The sequence below is a fragment of the Macroventuria anomochaeta genome, assembly GCF_010093625.1.
Source record: "Macroventuria anomochaeta strain CBS 525.71 unplaced genomic scaffold BU25scaffold_10, whole genome shotgun sequence".
In the NCBI taxonomy this organism is placed as follows: Eukaryota; Fungi; Ascomycota; class Dothideomycetes; order Pleosporales; family Didymellaceae; genus Macroventuria; species Macroventuria anomochaeta.
The window spans coordinates 342,725-363,696 of NW_022985371.1; the positions used below are offsets into that span (position 1 = coordinate 342,725).

Below are 20,972 nucleotides of genomic sequence, written 5' to 3' on the forward strand. Positions count from 1 at the left end.
GAAATATCCTCAAAGGTCACGTCACTGTGCGGTGTTGGCATGGAAACTTCTCGTGCTTTGACGGTGTCAAATGGCGGTTTCGCGTGGCTGCACTAGATGAGAGCGAACCAAGGCAGAACGACAACCGCCAGTAATGCTATCAAGACACAGCCGTAACACTGTATTTGCGCCACGGGTATATCAAGACGTTGAAACGCTAGTTGCGAAGTCCGATCGAGAGTTGCCGTTTGTTTCGTAAGACAAGGCTTTTGGATATCTTGCGGTGTTGCAATGAGCCACTAAGAATGCCAATTCTCTTCACTAGGAACGAGATTTGGCCAAGAAGACGAAGCGGAATGTTTTCGGAGCAAGTCTCGCAGAGCGTCTGTGTCCGTTACGCTGTCGGTTGACATCCGTAAGTCATACAAAAAGGAGAGGTCCAAACATAGTAGCATTTTGAGAGTAGTCGAGGGCCCCACCAGCGAACGCGGTAGCGCAATTCAGGCAGAGCACCGGAGCCTATCCACTAACGTCTGCGACGTCGAAGAATTGGAGAATAGTTGCACATGTAACTCGAGACGCGTAACAGCAAGTCGACAAGATTGACACACGAGGGCATTTCGGTATGTGGAGAAGAAGGGACGTGATGCTCGCATCCACCCGCAAATCAGGGTTCGTGAAGCCCGATGGAGCATCCAGAATTCAACGTTGCTCCAAGGTTGATCCCGAGATCCGAAACACAGAATGGGGGATCTTGTTCGAATATTAGTGAGGGATTCTTCCCCGTCTACGTCCAGACCCACCGCGACATCTGTAACACACGTGGCTGCACGTTTGTGCAAGGCGCGACCTTGAACAAGCCAACGAGTACCAGACGTTGTTGACCAAGGTCCAAGTCTTATGTGACGACGGATATGGACTGCCGGAAGCATAATCCATTCTCCTAGACTTGTAGCTGCGATGAGCCAGGTCGAATGGGAAGGATTCATCGTGTGCAGTGCAAGCTGAAGGAAAGCCTGTGGCCAATGACCGTTGGGTGTCCTCAGGAGCAATGCCTCTTTGCATGAAGGACGAAGTTGTGTAAGTCGGGATACCTGGCGTAAGAGTACGAGAACCCTATACAGTGACCGGAATCTTCCAGCGGTTGCAGATCTCGAGATCATCGACAGGAATCGGGATGATCGTTGAGTGCCGAAGATCCAAGTTGTCCCAGCCCCATCAAGTCGTCAGCATTTTTGCCATGCTTCATGCAACCGCGTGGCTGCCATGTGCGTCGATTGCGCAAATTCCCGCATGGGCCGAGGAGCCTGGCGAGTGGCAATGCAACAACGTATTTTTCAAGTGTCTGAGTGCAAAACATATGCGCGAATTAGCAGCTTGAACAGCTGTACCGAGTTCAACAAACCCAGGCAGGAAACTGCTTTTCTTCAGGGTTACTTGTGTGTCGGTAGAAGGGCATGCCTGCGTGTGAACTCGGTCCATTACCCTTTGAAGAAATAAGGTTTGGATAGGCTAGTCTTTTGTCGAGGATCGTCCTGCTGCAGAGCACGCGCTCGCGTGAACGTCGCTTCACATTACTCCAGAGGCACAGAACAACCTGCTCCAGTTGATTCGTGAGAGCTGCATGCAGTTCCGGCAGAGGTATTTGAGAGTTGGTCCTGTGCAATCTCTGCAGTGCACCAGTCGGTCCCGAACTTTATGTCCGGAAGACTGACTCGACACATTGCAAAGGGCAGACATTGGGCCGCGGCGTGAGAAGGGCACAAATGAGGGCTGCAACAAGTCCGTCGTTGAATCGTCTGGTGGATGGAAGGGCGGTAGCAGCTTCTAGCGGCCGTGGGTGCATGCTGCTCGCGTCCATTAGAGTGCCAATGTCTAGTCATGGAAGTTGTGCCGGGCATCAGGTCGAAAGACAACAGTCGTGCTCGTTTGGCTCCTTTTCGTGACCGTTGAGTCTCTCCTAACTCTCCCCAGCCCCAGAGTTTTCGTCAAACAGCGAGCGAGCTGGGTCCCGATGCCAGCCTGCGATTTGCAAGGGAACGGCCGTCCCGCCACTCTGGGTGTCCAACGCCCGAACCGAGTCGAGCGTATCATTGCAGCCAATGAGAGCGCGTGTGGCGCAGCTGCACCTTGTCGCCATTACTCCCTATTTACTGCTGTCCTGTGCTCCGACTAACTACCTTGCTGCATGGGCGTCGGCGCCGTCGTGCCATAACAGGGCGCCGAAACAGTGCAGCATGATGCCTGCAGCCATGCCGTTCTCTGCTAGGCTTCCTGGCAAACGCAGTAGCTGCAGCCCACCTTGGTCGCAGTTGCAGGCGGAAGATATAACCAGAGCAAGCCAATCCCACCCGTCCCCACACGCATCTCTTCCTCTGCATTTTGACGTCGGTGAAGCACATCGCTGCAATCGCGCAGTTGAGTTCCATCGCAAACCCTGGTTCCCTCACTCGAATCGTGTCGGTCCGCACCACCCCGGCAAGTTGCAGAACGAGCCGGTACCTGCTTTTAACCTAAAGGTCCCACCTGGCCTGCGGGCTCTGCGCAGCGATCCTCCGTGTGCTCTATTGATGCTGAAACGACTTTGAAGCGACCAAAAGACAAGCCATTTGCCCCGGACCGGGATTCTTCCATGTCGAACGGTTTTCATGCTTCTTTATCTGGCTCTAGACGTCAAAGTGTCCCGCACCACCACCAGAAACACGACATCATTGAAGCAAACCTGCTGGAACTTGGTCTGGTGGGCCACAAGCACCAAAAGAAGAACAAGAAGAAGGTTGTCAATTTCAGATCCCCTGCAGATCACAGCGACGGTACCTGCTCCCTGAACCATTGAGACCTTGTCTGGGAGCTCAGGCCGCTCATGACTTTCCTAGGAGGATTGCGTCCTGGCTCGCGCAGCTCCAACAATACCTCGTCCACCGCCACTGCGAAGCCCTTCTTGTCACACGCGCAACGAAAGAACGTCAGCATCGACAACCAGGTACCGTTACACAGTGCCAGAGGCATGGCGGCTGTGCTCGACATCGAAAGGTCGCGTACCAGACGAGAGCGGACCTTCATAGGCAACGACTGTGCTGTGTGTGAAGAGGCGCTGGAGCACACGCTGCGAGGCGAACGCATACTGCAGCTGTCGTGTGGGCATGTGTCCCACGAAGCTTGCTTCTACGAATACATCCGCGAATTCGAAGCCAAGGAGTGTCCAACATGCAACGCTACGCTTGGGCTTGACACCAGTCGAGGAGGCAACATTGACCTCGGTATGTGTCGTCGTTGGTGATGTTGCTGAGGTATGCTGACAACAATAACAGAGAAGATAGTTCGATCAGTCCAAACCGAAGCGCCGCCGCAGAATGGCAGCCAGAGGAGCAACCAGCCCACACCGACGCCATGGGATAACCAATCGACGATACACTCCGTCAGTGGTCAGACACAAGGTCGTTCTCGCAATGGCAGCGATGCTTCAGCTCGTTTCGCACCCTCATACCACACGCGTCAACAGGACAGTAGCCATAGTCGTGAGCGCAGCTCTGACCGCGGCGGCTCCATGTCGCGCCAACATCTACGGAGCGATAGCGGTGCAACGGGTGTCGCCTCTTCACATGATTACGTGGCGGCGCAGGATGGTCGGCGACACGACTACGATGTGCAGTCGATGGAAACAAGCCTTAGCAGCCCACGTGGACTTTTGAAGAACCCAATCCCGGCGCCGACAGTAACAGTTCGAAGCGAATTTCCAACACTCAGCAGGTCGCGGCAGCAACAAAGTTTGACGTGTTTGGTGACGGTCGAGGTGGTGGAGGGGAAATGGCGGCCTGATCCTGAAGACGTGCGAGGTGCACCGCCCCTGCCTTCGATAGCAAGCGCAACCGGGAGCTCGTTTGGCCGCTCCAAATCACCAGCACGCAGCAGGCATGCCGCTTACGACTTTGACACACCATACGAGCCCGAAGAAGTCCTAGATGAAATTACCGAGGATTTGCACTCTCGTGTCGACAATTGGCATGGTCTCGACTTCTCACGCTTCGGCAAGCTGCGCCTGCACGGTCAGATTCGTGTTGGCAAGGACAGACAGTCATGGCAGGAGCTCGAATGCTACCTCTTTTCTGAGATGCTGATTTGTGTAAAAGAGAAGAAGGTTACTGCTCAGCCCCAGTGGGATGACTCAAAGGCATCCAGGTCGAAGAAGACAAAGTGCACACTAAAGGGCTCCATCTTGATCAAAAGGCACCTCAGCCAAGTCGAACACTCGCCTGATGACTTTATCCTCACCCTGAGCTTGTCAGTGGCGGAGCTGCCCTCTTTCCACCTACAGTTCCCGGACAGAAGCCAGCTGGAGCTATGGCGACGAGCCCTGATGGATATTCGTTTGGACTTCCCTATGAGCAGAGGCATGCCAGACTACGACCAGGACCTCTCTGGAACGGAAGAAGACGACTACCGAAGACCGAAGCGTGTCTCATCTGTGAACTCCTCATATGGCGCCGCTCGATCGACAATGACTGCTCCCACCGAATACACTAGCTCTCGTGCTAGTCCCCCGGAACCACGCTTGTCTGGCTCGATTCATGTACCCATCGACGTTGTCGTCGTGATTCCTGTCTCATCATCGATGCAGGGCTTGAAGATCAATCTGTTGCGAGACACCCTCAGGTTCCTCGTTCACAACCTTGGTGAGCGTGATCGCATGGGACTCGTAACATTTGGCTCAAGTGGAGGCGGCGTCCCCATTGTTAGCATGACCGGCAAAGCATGGAGAGACTGGCCTAAAGTCCTCGACTCGATTCGACCTGTAGGCCAGAAGAGTCTCCGTGCTGATGTAGTGGACGGTGCCAATGTAGCCATGGATCTCCTGATGCAACGAAAGTCGAGCAACCCTCTTTCAAGCATTCTGCTTATTAGCGATTCATCCACCTCAGATGCTGAGAGCGTTGACTTCGTGATATCTCGCGCCGAGGCTGCAAAGTAAGTACCATATTTCACACTTTTATTGGCGTTTGGCTAACTCCGTGCTCAGGGTCTCCATTCACTCATTTGGTCTCGGTCTTACTCACAAGCCTGACACTATGATCGAGTTGTCTACACGAACTAAGGCATCCTACACTTACGTAAAGGACTGGATGATGCTACGCGAGTGTGTGGCGGGATGTCTCGGGTCACTCCAGAGTACATCGCATCAGAACGTCCGGCTGAAGTTGCGTCTACCTGAGGGCTCACCTGCCAAGTTCGTCAAGATCAGTGGAGCATTGCAAATCACGAAACGAGCTACTGGAAGAGATGCCGAAGCCGCACTGGGCGACTTGCGCTTCGGCGACAAGCGAGGTATGCAATGCATCAGATCTGAAAGGTTACTTCATGTTGCTAATTATCACTAGATATCTTAGTGCAGCTTGCTATCGCTCCGGACTCAGGCTCACCGGAACAGCTTCCGCAGGACCCTTGGGAGACCATCGTTTCTGGACTGGAAGCCTTGGGCGGCCCGCTGGACCAAGATGATTCGCGCACACTTAGCGTTGAAGAAGTGCCGTTGATCCAAGCTGACCTCACATATGGCGACATCCTCAGAGAAGGGACCCTTTCACACCTGGCAAGGCCATCATTGCTTGCCATCACTCTGCTGCCTTCTGGCCCAAAGAAAGCCTCAACAGCCTTCCCACCAACACCACCTATTCCTCCTCACCCGCATGTGGTTCAGCGCCGCATGGAACTGTTAACATCCGACATGTTGACGCGAGCACTTACACTAGTTTCGCGCGGTCAACATGAACGAGCACACCATCTTTTGAAAGAGACCCGAAGTATCTTGAAGGGGCTCGGCAAAGGAGGATTACCCCCGCTACCCCCTCCAGGTCAGCGACGTCACGATGCGCCCAGCACCACTGGTAGCACCGGAACCTCGTCGCCTACGCAAAGCAGTGCTGGTGATCCTCGACCACGAACACCTTCACCACACGCTAATAGTCCATTTACCCCTGCAGCAGGCATCGATGCCAGGACTATGCACGCCCTTGACGCCGAGCTGGAGTCCAGCTTGGAGTGGATAAACCATCCTGCAGTTTTCGGCCGTGACTCGAGGAAGGCCGTATTGCAGGCGATCGGTGTCATCTCCTCACAGCGCGCATACACATTCAGGTCACCCTCAGAGTCACTTTGGGCTGAGCGTGTCCAGGGCGTCAAGCGCCTCTCTGACCGCTCGCGCGAATGGCGCGAGTCTGGCGATCAAGAAGCTCTTATGGAAGAGAACTAATTCCTCTTCTCTCCTTCGAGCGCTACGACTTTCTTGTACATGTTATATCATACTACATCATAACTCGATCCCCCATATTGCTTTGTCTTTTTATTGGATACTATACCCCTGGCGATTGGCTATCTGGGCTTTGGTCATGGTTATGACCGGTTTGGCGAATCATTGCTTCACTCAGTCTTCGACTTGACTTGATTTCATTGTCATTACGAAGGATACCACTATCAGTCGTCTGCGTTTCCTTTGCCGGACTTGGCCTGCAAAAGTTGCATTTTTGCATAGTTTCTACTCCCATCGTTATACTTAGACATCACGAGCGTTGCCACTTTTGAGCGCGTAAATACATGAACATTCTATATCATCCACTTTTACTCTAACCATGCTTAGAAGACCTGCTATCATCCACTAGATCGAATGCATCAACCCACATCAATGCGCAACAGAGATAAACACGAGGGCGCAGATCAAACCTGAGATCACCAACTTTTCAAGCGACTGCCTGTTACAGTCAACGACCACCCGCAAAAGAACCGCTGTCATGATCCATTGGGAACCCCTACCACCCAGCTGCATATGCGTCTGTGACACCAGTGCAGATGCAACAAGGTTCAGATCGCCGACAAATCGCAATCGCGCCATCTCAGTTGTGCCTTCTCCATACGGGGCCACACTGAGTAGGTTGGTTACACAGCAGCTTTTTGCGCTTCTGCTGGCGACAACACTTCGAACACGCAGAGCTTCAGACCGCTCTTCGGTATGCACGAGCGCGCTCATCCCCGAGCTCGCAATTCACTAGCTTAGGCGCGTCACCCACCTTCCAGCTGCAATGCAAAATTCAATCAATACTGCGATGATAGCGAAAAGCGCAAACGGGATCAGGTAACACAAGAGCGGACATAGCCGTCATCAGGGCATGTGCCTTGCAAGCAAGGGTCTAACAGGTGGTGGGCTGAAACGCTCCTGCCGTAGCTGACAGGCACCGTCAACAATGACGTTGTGCAACACAACTGCAGCCTTCTTCCAACGTCAATTGATGACAAAAGCAATCCTTCCACCCACGTCCCACTTCCATCACAAATCCGTTCGCATGCATCACGGTCTCTCAATTCGGCAAAATGCAGACAGCAGTGACCAGGCGTTGAAACATCAACCCCTCACGATACCCATGCCGCATCTGGTTTCGGCGGGCAGGCAGAAGATACGACATTTCCAGATTGATGGGCCTACTCAATATATCGAGCCCGAGGTTCCCGAAACTCTTAATACGCGCCTCACCTGCCTGAGACGCTGTATGTACCTGCCGTCTGCCGGAACGGCAACTACAGCTGTCACCAGCCGTCAGCTCTCCAACTAACGGCACGGAGCGCATCCGCGGTGTCACCACAGCTGTACTTGCATCTGCATCATTCTCGACTCGTCAGTGTATTCACAAGTCGCGATTGGTGTCTCGCAATTGCTTTTCCTGCACATTTGGACCTTCTCGGGGTGGGGCGATAGAAAAGCAACCGCAATGACAACCCCTGACCCAGTCGTGTTCGATCGAACAGTACAAGTCGAGACCTCACAGCATAGCGAGATGCCGGCTGCTGCCTGAGGAACCGCCGTGAAACACCAAATTCGCCGTTTGACATACCGTTACACCATGGCTTGAGGCAGAGATCTGGCCGTTCTGTCCCAACCTGCTCAATTCAGTCACACAAGCGGCGCTTGGCTCGTGGAACAGGGATATCGAAGGATTTCCGAGGCGAGACGGGCCATCGGTTCACAAGCCACAGCTAAGTACAGGACGAGACTGAGAGACAGCCAGTCGTAATGATGCGCGAACACGGTGTACGAAAATACTATACCGCTGTATACGCCAACCACCTTGATTTCCGCCCACCCTGATCCTCTGCTGAGGTTCGAGAAGAGATGGAGTCCAGCGGCTTTGGGTCTCATGCAGGGTAAAAAGAATGCCTACGCACACCTACGTCGCGGTGATGCAATAAGGTATTCCAATCATTTTCGAAGTTGGCTGTTCGCGATACCTCAGCACGAGCAACTCGCAACATAACAACCATTGCAAACCCACAACAACACCAAAGCATCAAAATTGCCGAATCACCTCCGTCTTCGGGTTCGCATCGGGCCTTATTTCCCCCAGCAAACCGATCACCTCATCCGACACCTCCACCCCCGAACCCACGAGTCTTCACCCTTGTGGGCCGTACAGGACCGTCGAACCCGTTCCCCTGGCCGCGGCACGGCGCTTTATCCTAGAATGACTCTAGCTTGGCACTGCTGTGGATTTGCATCCCTGACATGGCTCTGTGGGCCGTTGCAACGCTTCACACAAATCCTTCGCGTGCGGCGTCGCGATTAGTCAAGGTGTTGTTTGCACCTCGCCGCAAGGGGTTCACGAGTCACGATACTGGCCATCTATATCAAAGGTGATAACGTCGCTTAAGGGCGACCCCTTATAAAGAACTATCGATATTGGAGGTATACAAGTCTGGCCGCGTGCATATCGACGAACGGGTGACTGCTTGCGATGCGGTCAATTGCGCGGGGCACAGTCAAGATCAATCACTACCTCAAACACGCAAACGCCTGTCGCCTGTTCTTGCTGCCAGGTGTTCGCTCCCTCGGCAACATCCGCTTCGACGAACGACCTCCCGCGTCGCCTTCACCGTTTAGCTGTGGCTGCATCCCGCTGATCGACACCAGATTCTTCCCACGTGCTCGCCTCATTCGGGAAGTTCGACTAAGCCGGTCCGAGTCGAAGTCTTAGACAGGCAACTTGCAGACAGGGCACTATGGGCCGCCTATCAGCATTTCCGTTACATATGGGACGGGGTCGTCTTAAAACATGCGACGTACAGTGGTGATCAGTTGGAGCTTTGAGGGTTGCACATCTGCATAAGGTATATGAAACTGCATACTCGGCCTTTCGCCGAGGTGGCCTTCGATGCGAGTGCACTCTGCATGCATATATGCAATTCGGCATTCGACAGCATGGGTGATGATCAGGAGCCAGCTTGGGTGCTGAATCCGCAAGTGGGGCAAGTGGATCGCCTGGCGCGACTGCAACGGCGTCTGGGTCAATGTTCAACAGATGAGTGCGTGGAGCTGTGGACGAGTATGGGTGACAGCAGCTTCTCAAGAACATGGCGATTCCAGTGGCGTGAGGGCAAAAAACAACTGCAACAGCCCAAGGCGTGAGAGGCGCTGCAAGAGTACGAGCAACGCATCCAGCATGAGGATATCGCTAGAAGGGATGAATCATTACTAAAGGGTTTGGTAGCTGACGAGTCGTCCTCTCACATTGCAGGGAAAGCCGGCTGCACGTCTGGCAACAGCTCCCATGACAGCCCTCTGGAGGCCTTCGGGGCAAGGAAGCACGTACAGCCAACACAGAAACCGTTGTGGTCCTGTAAGTCTTCGTAGGATTAAAAGCAGCCCGCAGATGCTTTTCGCCTGCCTCTTACAGATTTGACAAATCTGGGCTTGCAGCCGGCTTTCTCTGCTACTCGAGAGCTGCTAGGCAGGGGACACCCAGACAGAATGCGGCTCAGGCTCTGAAGGGAAACTGAGGGTAAGACTAGAAGATCGTAGGAGTAATCGCAATCGTATGATTTTCCCGGACGAGAACGCAGTCAGACTGTCTGACTCCAGCTACCTTGCACCCTCCCCCTTATCAGGCTCACGCGCATACACATCCACTCACCCACTCCATCTCGTCCACAAAACATCCGGATATGGCACTCGCCTCCTCCTCCTCATCCCACCCCTCCCCCCTACCCACCCATCGTAACAGCCCTAGTAGCCACCGCATCAATCCGCTGCTTGTAAACACGCATCTGATGCTTCAACGGATCGCCATACATGACCTTCCTCAGCATATCCTCCTCGACAGTAACAGCCTCGACATCATCCTCACGTCGACTCCCCGGGCGCTGCCTTAGCACGATCAGTCTGCCTGCGGGACTCAGCTCGCAGGGCGGAATGTGCCATTCAACGCCCACCGAAGATGGTGAAGTGTTCGGTCTAGAGGGCGTTGGGAGTGTTGATTTACTGGGTCTCCTGAGGCGGAGGCGGGATTTTGGTGGAGAGGAGGGGGGCGCTTGGGAGAGGTTAAGTTTGCTCATGTTCGCTATTGTTTGGCCCAGTGCGGAGACGGAAGGTGCGGGTGTTGTGTATAGTTTGATTAGGCTTTTGAAGAAGCTCTTATCCGCCCTCGGGATGGGGTCTCCTTCGTTGATGAACGAGTAGAACAGACTCTTCTTGTGGCGCGGGTTGTCTGATTTTCTCAACGGCCAGCGCGATATGGGTGGCGCGCCGAATGTCACGCAGTGCACGCGTTTGAAGAAGTCGGTCAGGTAGCTGAGCTCGCTGTCGACGGAATTGCTCATCATGTGCGCGTACAAGAGGGTGGCGACGGCGCCGCCAGCCGAATGGCCCGTGATGAGAAGACTGCAATTTTTGCGGGCGGGGTTCTCTTGGATGAGGACTCTAAGCCGGTCGGCGACAGGTTTGACCATTTTTCGCGCTACGTAGAGAAAGCCTGCGTGGCAGAAGTTCGAAGGATCGTCGAGGAAGCCCTCCGGGCTGGTGGGGGCCGAATTGTAATTCACGGCCCAGTCCATGAACGTCTGGCTGCCGCGGATCGCGAAGACAACTGTGTTCATATCCTCAACTGGGATAGATTTAAGGACCATGGCTTTTGTACCGCTGCGCCAGTTTGCTGGGATGTGGTTCTCGACTTCCTTCGATTTCGGCACTGGAGGGACATAGACACGCTCTGAGTACGTTGCAGCCAGGCACAGAAGTGGATAAGTCGGCATGTAGACTTTGAAAGGTGGAAGATGTGGTGGGAGACGGGAGTTCGAGTAGAGCCAGACCTTGGCAAAGTGATTTGAACCTTTGTCGCCTCCCAGTGCCTCGTAAACCTGGTCTTCTGTTGTACTTTTTCCGCGTCCGGGTGGTGGGTTCGAGCTACTCGGTCGTTGTTGCGTATCCTCGTATACTTTCAGATCCTCCTCTTTTCCGCTGAACTTGTCATCATCAATGCTAGTAATGACTGCGTCGAATTTGGAGCTGATGACATCGCACAACGCCGCACCTTGACATAACGTTTGCATGCTCTTCATTGCTATAGCATGTGTTGGTCGCTCGATGTAACTTGTGATCAATTTTGAGGTCCCCTGTCGCAAGTCCGCATTTGACTTCGCTGCCATGCGATCTAGTCTGTTCCATTGCTGTTGGAATGGACCTTCTTCGCGCGAAGATATCCTTGGTTGCGGATGCTGAGGAGGCGAAGGAGACGCAAATCGCGCTACCGAAGGGTTGTGTGGAGCTGGGACAGGTTGCAATGGCGGAGATCCATATGGTTGCACATACTGTTGTGAATATTGTAAAGCTGCACCGTACACAAGATGCTGAGGTGGGCCACCTGGATATAGTGGAGGCGGGCCAGGTGGATGTGCAGCGTACATCGGATAGTTCAGGTGCTGCGTCGAAACTGCTTGGACGGCGTGCGGATGCACATGCGTGTTGACTTGAACGACTGGTTGCGAAACGAGCGGTTGTTTGGGCGTCGATCTAGAGTTGGATGTTCGAGATGACGAATGGTTGCGTTTCCTCCTCCTGCGCTCGGGATCGCTGTGTCCGTGTGCCATGTCGCACCCCTGATGTTCAGCCTTGTAAACGGTGGTGGTATTCCCTTGGCTTTTTGCTTGATTTCTGTAAGATACTCGGCCAAACCGGGCGCTATCGAGAATACAACAATCGCTGTCTTCTGTTGCCCGTCGCGTATATCGTACTGTTCATCGCCGCAGTTGCGAAATGTGACCGAGCGCAAGCATAAACCTGATGTTTCTGCTCTTGCAGTCTATGTGAAACACGCTGAAAGGCTCACAAAGGAAATGCGCAACGATAATGTCAGAGAAGAAGGATTGAAGAGGTGAAATACTGAAGATCACGAAGGAGCGACAAGGCCGAGCTAAACGTGTGCCCACCCCTCCACATGCAGGAAGTCCTTCGTGGCTATGCGCGTTCCTGACTGGTGCGGCTTGCATAACGCTGTTTTTATGGAAGCGGCGAATCCGCGCCTTTGAATCGCGATTGGGTGGCGGGGAGCTTGGCGATATAGAGCTGCTGCGGATGACTGTGATGCATGAATCTCTTCGAAGGCTGTGATGTAGCACAGAATGAGCGAAAGAGCACGAAGGACGATGTGTGTGATCAAGTGGCATGAGAGCCTGACCTGGCAGCAGCTCTTCGGCCACAACACGGCAAGGAGCACAAGTGCAACACCACAATTCAAACCAAACCTCACGGAACATCACTTGAAAGCCAGAGGTAACGCCGGTGTTTTTGACAACTTGTTGATATTCAAAAGTCATAACCATGTGCCTCGGTATCGTGTGGCTTCGCTGTCTTCCTATCTGATCCTACACTACCAACTACCTAGGTATCTTTTGGGGTGGCTATGGCTCTACAGCTCTACTTACGGTATCATTACTATCATTGCTCGTCAGTGAACCGCGCTTTTTTCGCTCAAACTAAAATACAGTAGCGAACAAATGGTACAAAAAGCGTAAATGCCACAGAAGAATCACTCGCTCAAAGACGAGGCCTGCTCGAAACACTTGATGTGCCACTCACCGCTTTCGCCTTGACATCGTAACGGTCCAAGTTCATGACCTTGTTCCATGCTGCGACGAAGTCCTTGACGAACTTGTCGGAGTTGTCGGGCTGTGCGTAAATCTCGGCGATGGCACGCAGCTCGGGGTGCGAACCGAATATCAGGTCGTGACGGGTTCCTGTCCACTTCTTCTGGCCAGACTTGCGATCAGTACCCTCGTACAGCTCGTGAGGGCTGGAGGAGTCGGCGCCCTTCCAGGCGACGTTGGTGTCAAGCAGGTTGACGAAGAAGTCGTTGGTGAGCTGGCCAGGGCGCTTGGTGAAGATACCGTGAGAAGAGCCATCCCAGTTGGCGTTGAGGGCACGCATACCACCAACTAGGACAGTCATCTCAGGTGCGGTCAACTTGAGGAGGTTGGCCTTGTCGACGTCCAACTGCTCGGTGCGGACACGGTCGGAGCCCTTGCCAAAGTTGCGGAAACCGTCGGTGACAGGCTCGAGGTGCTCGAACGACTGGACGTCGGTCTGCTCCTGTGTGGCGTCCGTACGGCCAGGTGTGAAGGGAACGGAGACACCAGCAGCCTTCTCGAGAGCGGCAACACCGGCAAGGACGATCAAGTCAGCAAGAGAGACCTTCTTGCTGGACTTGGACTGAATGCCCTCGAGAGCCTTAAGGACCTCCTGAAGCTCGGACGGGTTGTTGACCTTCCAGTTCTTTTGGGGCTCAAGACGGATGCGGGCACCGTTGGCACCACCACGCTTGTCAGAGCCACGGAAGGAGGCAGCAGAGGCCCAGGCAACGCGGATGAGCTTGGAGGGCTCGACACCAGCGTTGAGGATCTCCTTCTTCAACGACGAGATGTCACTCTCGCCGATCACCTCCGCCTCCTGCTCAGGAACGGGGTCCTCCCAGAGGGAAACCTCCTTGGGGATCTCAGGACCAATCCACCTAGAGCGAGGACCCATGTCACGGTGGAGGAGTTTGAACCACGCGCGTGTGAAGACGTCGTGAAGCTCTTCGGGGTGCTCCAACCAGCGGCGGGTGATCCTTTCGTACTCGGGGTCGAAGCGCATCGCCAAGTCGGTGGTCAACATGCGAGGCTTGTGCTTCTTGTTGGAGTCGTACGCATCGGGGATGATGGCATCAGCGTCCTTGGCGACGTACTGGCTGGCGCCAGCAGGGGACTTCTCGAGCTCCCACTCGAAACCGTAGAGGTACTCGAGGAACTTGTTGCTCCACTTGGTGGGTGTGCCAGTCCAGGTGACCTCGAGGCCGGATGTGATGGTGTGGGGACCCTTGCCGGTGCCGTGGCTGTTCTTCCAGCCGAAGCCCTGCTCAGCAAGGTCGGCGCCGTTGGGGTCTGGGCCGGTGTTCTCGGAGGGAGCAGCACCGTGTGTCTTTCCGAAGGAGTGGCCGCCAACGATCAGGGCAGCCGTCTCCTCGTCGTCCATGGCCATGCGGGTGAAGGTAGTGCGGATGTCGTGCGCAGCGGCGACGGGGTCGGGAACACCGTCAGGGCCTTCGGGGTTTGTGTAGATGAGACCCATGTGTGCCGCAGCGAGGGGCTTTTCGAGGTCGCGGGGGGTGTGCATCTCGTCCTTGGACTCGACATCGTTCTTGTGCTGGTCGCCGTCCATGATGCCCTCGCCCTTGACACCCTTGTTGCCGTCGGAGTAGCGGACATCGTTGCCCAGCCACTCAGTCTCTCCTCCCCAGTAGACGTCCTCGGCGGACTGGTATGTGTCGGTGCGGCCACAAGCGAACCCGAAAGTGGGGCAGTCCATGGACTCGAGGGCGACGTTGCCGGATAGGAGTATCAGATCGGCCCAGGAGATCTTGTTGCCGTACTTCTGCTTGATAGGCCATAGCAGGCGACGAGCCTTGTCGAGCGAGACGTTGTCGGGCCAGGCGTTGAGGGGAGCAAAGCGCTGCTGGCCCTCACCACCGCCACCGCGGCCGTCAGTGACACGGTAGGTACCGGAAGAGTGCCATGCCAATCGGACGCTGTCCCGGTGTTAGCAGACCATCCCAAGTCCATTGAGACCAGGGTACTCACAAGAGACCACCGTAGTGACCGAAGTCGGCGGGCCACCACTCCTGCGAGTCGGTCATCAGCGCGGTGATGTCCTTCTTCAGGGCCTGGTAGTCGAGCTTCTTGAACTCCTCGGCATAGTTGAAGTCGGCGCCGAGGGGGTTCTGTCGGGGGTCGTGGTGGCGCAGGATGTTGAGCTTGAGCTCGTTGGGCCACCAGTCCTTCGTGGTGGTACCGCCACCAGCGACGTTGGCTACCTTCATGGGACACTCGCCTTTAGACATGATTGCTGTGGGTCGAGCTCTGTGTAGTAGGGAAGAATTGAGTAGGAATGATGTCTCGGAGGGTGGCTTAGGTATATATGTGAACTTCTGCGAGCGGCCAATTCGTAATCTTCAACGTCTGGCCATCTACTCGCTGTTGCCCCTCACCTATGTTTGCACGGGGCCGCATCTGTTAGCTCGATTTGGCCTAGGGTCACAGCGGCCTGAGCCCCACTTCTCCGCTGTTTCCCTCCCAGCGCGCCCTGGCAACGAGACATTGCTAACACCTGTAGTGCATGTCTATACAACTCTTCAGGCTCTATAACATCTTGCTCTGCCATCTTCTTATCGTGGACGCGATCGAGCTCTGTCGTCCTCCAAGCACCAGGTGGGCCTTCAAAACACCCCCGCGTCAAGTCTATTGCGTCTTACATGGCCTCGGACCGCACCAAGCTGATCGACAACGGTCTCAACGAATCAGATTCTCCTGGAATTTAGCATGGTGCGACTGACACGTGACGTTCACAAATACCGAGGCCGAGATCGAGGCGGATGACAGAAGCAAACAGCACCCTGTGGCGGGAATTCACGGTTCGGAAAGAATTACTATCTTGGATGCTTCAAGAAGCTCCGGTGTCGAATCCGAAGGCCTTGCTGTTGAAACGTCACATGTCCTGGTCCTGCTCTGCCTTGATGTTAAGGCTGCCATCTCTTCTTACCCACGGTCCGACGCCGCCCGCCAAGCTTCCCCACGTTCCTCACCCCGCACTGCAGGCACTCCACACTGCGAAGGATCACCACATCTCGTGCTACAGCGAAGCCCCCCGGACAGCGCTCTCGGCGGGCCTCTTAACCTGCTGTGCGACACATCGCCGCCAGAACACATATTCAATTTCGACTCGCACGCACCGAGTCAAGTGTCTGCTACATTGTCGCTTCGCACAACTGAGGATCTCGAACACATGGATCTCTACGTGACTTGGGCGAAGCCCAGTCATAGTATACCCTCTGACACGAAGAGGGGTAACAGTAGGACCGAGGCCTGCTTCACTACTTCATCATTGCTATTTCAAGTCTTTTGTCTCGTTGATCTCCTTGTTCTGTCGTCCTTACTTCCCGCTTCACCACATCTCTCAGCTCAATTGTGAATCACACATCACCATGACGGACGACAAGGTTCAGAGTTACGACATCCCAAAGACGTGCAAAGGTGGTGTAGTTGTCAACGAAGGTCCGGACTTTCATGTCGAAGTTCAAGACATCCCTACGCCAGAGCCCGGTATGTGCAACATGACTATGGTATTGTCTCACATCGGCAATGGCTGACGACCTTCAGGACCAACCGATGTCTTGATCAAGCTCAACGCGACTGGCATCTGCCACAGCGACATTCATTTCATGCTGAACGACTGGGCGATGCCAAAGATGTCTGCGCTGGGCACAAAGTGCGCTGGACATGAGGGTGCTGGTGTAATTGTAAAGGTTGGCGATCAAGTCAAGAAATTGAAACCAGGCATGAGGGCTGGATTCAAGGTGAGTTTCTCTACTATAGTTTTGAAAGAAGGCCAGTCAAGCTAACAGATGACAGCCCATCCAAGATACCTGCGGTGCATGCGAGCTCTGCCGCAGCGGCCAAGAATGCTACTGTGCAAGCGCAGTCTTGACCGGGCTGATGTGCGACGGATCCTACAAGCAATACGTTGTCTCGCCCGAACGCTACACCACCATCATCCCCGACGGCGTCAACGACTACATCGCCGGGCCCATTATGTGCTCCGCCTCGACAATCTACACGTCAATTAAAGAGTCCAACCTCAAGCCCGGAGACTGGGCCGTCTTCCCAGGTGCAGGCGGTGGAGTCGGTATGCAAGGCGTTCAGCTCGCTAAAGCCATGGGTCTACGCGCCGTAGCCATCGACACCGGCGACGACAAGGAGAAACTGTGCAAGGAGGTCGGCGCAGAAGAGTTCATCGATTTCAAGAAAGTCGACAACGTCGCTGAGAGGATCATTCGCATCTGCGACGGCATCGGCGCGCACGGTGTCTTCGTCACCGCAGTGCAGACATACCCCTCTTCAGTCAGCTACCTTGGCGGTCGTGTAGGCGGAAAGGTTATGTGCATTGGTCTGCCACCCACGGGAACACAGCATATCGATGTCGATCCAACCCAGATGTGCTCTAAGAAGCAGAGTATTCAGGGTACGCTTGTCAGCAGCATGGCTGACGTCGATAAGACACTGGACTTTGCGAAGAGGGGTTTGCTGAAACCTATCTACACAGTGTATCCCTTGAGTAAGTTCAACGAGGCTGTGCAGAAGCTGCGGAGGGGCGAGATTGCTGGTAGAGCTGTGGTCGATTTCAACCAGGAGTAGAGTCAGGACCGGGTGTGGATGGTCTAAATGGATGGATTGATTGATTGATTGATTGATTGATTGATTGATTGATTGATTGATTGATTGATTGGTTGATTGATTGATTGATTGATTGACTGCTTGGCTGGTCTTGGATAGTGGTAGATTGTACAGGAGATGATGTATGGAAGACGAAGTATGGGTGATGAAGGGCGTTCGGTGTCGAGTCAGCGACCAACAGCACGAGCGCATAGCAGTGTATAGTGTTTTATAGCCGGGCCAATTTGACTATTGATTCCTTTCATGATCCTCGTGTGGACGATGTTTTTCCCATGTTCGAGACCCTGAAGGTTGTAGATCAAGCTCGGGCCACACAATCAGCCCTACGTAACGATACGACCGGGAGCTCCACGCCAACGACACGATGCGCCGGTGAAGAATGACAACCCAGCTTTCACTGAACACTCGCCGATGGGATGTCAAGCTCGTCAGCAAGTCAGTCCCCGCACGGACGTGCCGAAGCATCCTCCAGCCGAGCGCCGTCCGGACGCTCATCGAACGGAAAGCAGCCAGCCGTTGAAGACGACCACAGCGATGAAGAAGCACTGCTGGCAGACGACTCGTTGAACAGCAATCTCTCTGAACAGTACACATTACCCACAAGGATCATATACCGTACGCTAACATACCACAGAATCTCTTTCAAGCGCAAGCCCAAACCAACGCCCTCCTCCCTCCTCCCACGCTTCCTCGCCGGCTCCTTCACCTCCCCACGCAACACCCCCAGCCCACGCGCCCAACAGTCCCGCCTCCAACACCTCCGCAGTCCGCACTCCACTACCAACAATGGTAACAGCAACGGCAACTACTCCACAGAGCCCACCCTCAACTGCTTCGACACCCCCGGCGACGCCGGCTCGCACCTGTCCGACACCAAAGACGCCTCGGGCGTAGACTGGTACGTCGAAGGTCCTGGTCGGCGCGTGGGATACGACGACCTGACCGCCATCGACTGGATCTTCGAATACGCGAAAGAGCGGCAACGGTTACGATATCTGTACTCCGGCGCAACGGGGCTGCTGGGCACGATCAAGCAGCTTGCCGACGCGAGCCAAGTGTGGATCATACTTGTCGCTGCCGGTGTCTTGTCCGGAGGTATAGCGGCGTTTATCGATGTCGCAAGTGATTGGCTGGCGGATTTGAAGACGGGGTATTGTAGTAGTGTGGAGGGCGATGGGAGGTTCTATCTAAATAAGGGGTTTTGTTGTTGGGGGATTGAGACAGGGGATCAGTGTGCGGATTGGCAGGAGTGGGGGAGTGCGATGGGGATTGGGAGTGTGAGTGGGAAGTGGATTGTGGAGTATATCTTCTTTATACTGTTCTCGGTGAGTGAGCTGGCTGCAGGAAACGAGAGAAGTGGAGCTGACAATGAACAGGTTCTCTTTGCAGCATGTGCGAGTCTGTTGGTGAGAGAGTTCTCGCCATATGCTAAGCATAGTGGTATCCCGGAGATCAAGACTGTGTTGGGTGGCTTTGTTATACGACACTTTTTGGGTGGCTGGACGTTGGTGACGAAGACATTAGGCCTGGTAAGTCCGTAGACTGCAGTGACCCTGCATATGTTGATAACAGCAGTGCCTCGCAGTGGCTTCAGGGCTGTGGCTGGGCAAAGAAGGTCCCTTGGTCCACGTTGCATGCTGCTCTGCAAACTTGTTCATGAAGCTCTTTGGCAGCGTAAATGGAAACGAAGGTCAGTGTATCAGAACAACGTTTTATGGAGCTGTACTGACTGAAAGCAGCGCGAAAGCGGGAAGTCCTCTCTGCCGCAGCAGCAGCAGGCATCTCGGTCGCTTTCGGTGCACCCGTAGGTGGCGTGCTATTCAGTCTTGAGCAGCTATCGTACTACTTCCCCGACAAGGCCATGTGGAGCAGTTTCGTCTGCGCCATGGTCGCAGCCGTCACACTCCAAGCCTTCAATCCGTTCCGGACTGGCAAGCTCGTCCTGTATCAAGTCACCTACCACAGTGGCTGGCACGACTTCGAAATCGTTCCCTTTGCACTACTCGGCATTCTCGGCGGTCTCTACGGCGGCCTCTTCATAAAGCTCAACATGAGCATAGCCTCCTGGCGCAAAGACCGCACCTACCTCAAAGGCCCAGTCACCGAAGTCATCATCGCATCCTCCATCACAGCACTCATCAACTACCCCATCAAATTCATGCGTGCCCAAGCCTCCGAGCTTGTCTACATCCTGTTCGCCGAATGCGCCGATCTAACAGAAGACACGCTGGGCCTCTGCAAATCCGGAAAAGCAAACACCGGCGTCATCGCACTCCTCCTAATCTCAGCCGTCCTCGGCATCCTCCTCGCAGGCTTCACATTTGGTCTGCAAATCCCCGCCGGCATCATACTGCCCTCCATGGCCATCGGCGGCCTCTACGGTCGCGCCGTAGGCCTCAGCGTCGAAGTCTTCCAATCCGCATTCCCGCACCTCTTCATCTTCAGCTCTTGCGAACCCGACGTGCCGTGCGTCACACCCGGGACCTACGCCATCGTTGGCGCCGCGTCCGCGCTGGCAGGTACAACGCGCATGACCGTCTCCATCGTGGTTATTATGTTCGAACTCACCGGCGCGCTGACGTACGTCCTGCCTATCATGATCGCGGTCATGATATCGAAATGGATCGGCGACGCGATTAGTCCGCGGGGGATATACGAGTCCTGGATTCATTTCAAGGGCTATCCGTTCTTGGATAACCGCGACGATGACGGGTCGAGTATCCCTGATGTACCCGCTGCGCACGTAATGACGCGCATCGAGGATCTGACTGCTATATCTGCGACGGGTCATACGATTCAGAGTCTGAGGGAGATGCTGCAAGCACATCGTTTCCGCGGGTTCCCTGTCATCTCCTCGAGTCAGGAGCAGGAAGGCGATGCGCTCCTGCTCGGCTACATATCCCGCACCGAACTGCTCTACGCGCTCTCCCTCACAACTTCCAAATCCCTCCCCGCCGACACAGAATGCCACTTCTCCCACCAACCCCTCTCGGACCCAAACACCTCCCTCGACTTACGCCCGTGGATGGACCAAACCCCTATAACCCTGAATGCGCGCGCCTCCTTCCAACTTACTGTTTCGATGTTCCAAAAGCTCGGTCTGCGCTACGTTCTCTTCACCGAGAGGGGCATGCTTCGCGGTCTGCTGACGAAGAAGGATGTCTGGTACGTGCTTAACGGTATGGAAGACGAGACTTGGGATGAGAGTGAGGAGCATGTGGATGCGGGGGTTGGAGGAGGTGTGAGGAGAGGCGGGTTGCGCGAGCAGCGTGATGGGATCGCGGAATGGAGCGAGGAGAGGGGCTTGTTGGGCACGCCGATGGAAGAGGAAGAGGATAGTTTCATTGGCGCTGGCCTCGAGGATGAGAGGGAGAGGAGAGCTGGGTAAATAGACAGCTGGTGCATAGACTGGCGTTGAC

General features: G+C 54.7%; 4 protein-coding genes across 4 annotated transcripts; 2 read left to right on the forward strand and 2 right to left on the reverse strand.

Moving 5' to 3' along the window:
- Nucleotides 1-2,842: 2,842 nt before the first annotated feature.
- Nucleotides 2,843-6,565, forward strand: BU25DRAFT_389405 (von Willebrand and RING finger domain-containing protein; the record flags this gene model as incomplete). Its single annotated transcript, XM_033704515.1, has 4 exons — nt 2,843-3,248; nt 3,291-4,944; nt 4,997-5,301; nt 5,355-6,565. The coding sequence occupies 4 exons, from the start codon at nt 2,843-2,845 to the stop codon at nt 6,224-6,226; spliced, it is 3,237 nt and encodes a 1,078-aa protein (XP_033563513.1). The 3' UTR covers nt 6,227-6,565.
- A 3,434-nt stretch (nt 6,566-9,999) lies between these two features.
- Nucleotides 10,000-12,175, reverse strand: BU25DRAFT_489911 (alpha/beta-hydrolase; the record flags this gene model as incomplete). The annotated part of the gene is made up of 1 exon (XM_033711455.1): nt 10,000-12,175. The coding sequence occupies exon 1, from the start codon at nt 11,878-11,880 to the stop codon at nt 10,000-10,002; it is 1,881 nt and encodes a 626-aa protein (XP_033563514.1). The 5' UTR covers nt 11,881-12,175.
- A 412-nt stretch (nt 12,176-12,587) lies between these two features.
- Nucleotides 12,588-15,177, reverse strand: BU25DRAFT_389409 (catalase/peroxidase-like protein HPI). Its single transcript, XM_033704516.1, has 2 exons — nt 14,905-15,177; nt 12,588-14,852 (listed from the first exon to the last, which is right to left on the reverse strand). The coding sequence occupies exons 1-2, from the start codon at nt 15,162-15,164 to the stop codon at nt 12,827-12,829; spliced, it is 2,286 nt and encodes a 761-aa protein (XP_033563515.1). The 5' UTR covers nt 15,165-15,177; the 3' UTR covers nt 12,588-12,826.
- A 1,127-nt stretch (nt 15,178-16,304) lies between these two features.
- Nucleotides 16,305-20,941, forward strand: BU25DRAFT_430130 (uncharacterized protein; the record flags this gene model as incomplete). Its single annotated transcript, XM_033708591.1, has 8 exons — nt 16,305-16,422; nt 16,480-16,676; nt 16,732-17,510; nt 17,978-18,139; nt 18,188-18,878; nt 18,930-19,082; nt 19,129-19,243; nt 19,293-20,941. 8 exons carry the CDS (start codon nt 16,305-16,307, stop codon nt 20,939-20,941), a joined length of 3,864 nt encoding a protein of 1,287 aa, XP_033563516.1.
- Nucleotides 20,942-20,972: the final 31 nt, after the last annotated feature.

Bases quoted from the DNA above. Each gene is read 5' to 3' on its own strand.
- BU25DRAFT_389409 (XM_033704516.1), bottom strand. From the start codon at position 15,164: ATGTCTAAAGGCGAGTGTCCCATGAAGGTAGCCAACGTCGCTGGTGGC. The intron at 14,853-14,904 runs GTGAGTACCCTG...ACACCGGGACAG, and splicing joins GGTCACTACGGTGGTCTCTT to CGTCCGATTGGCATGGCACT.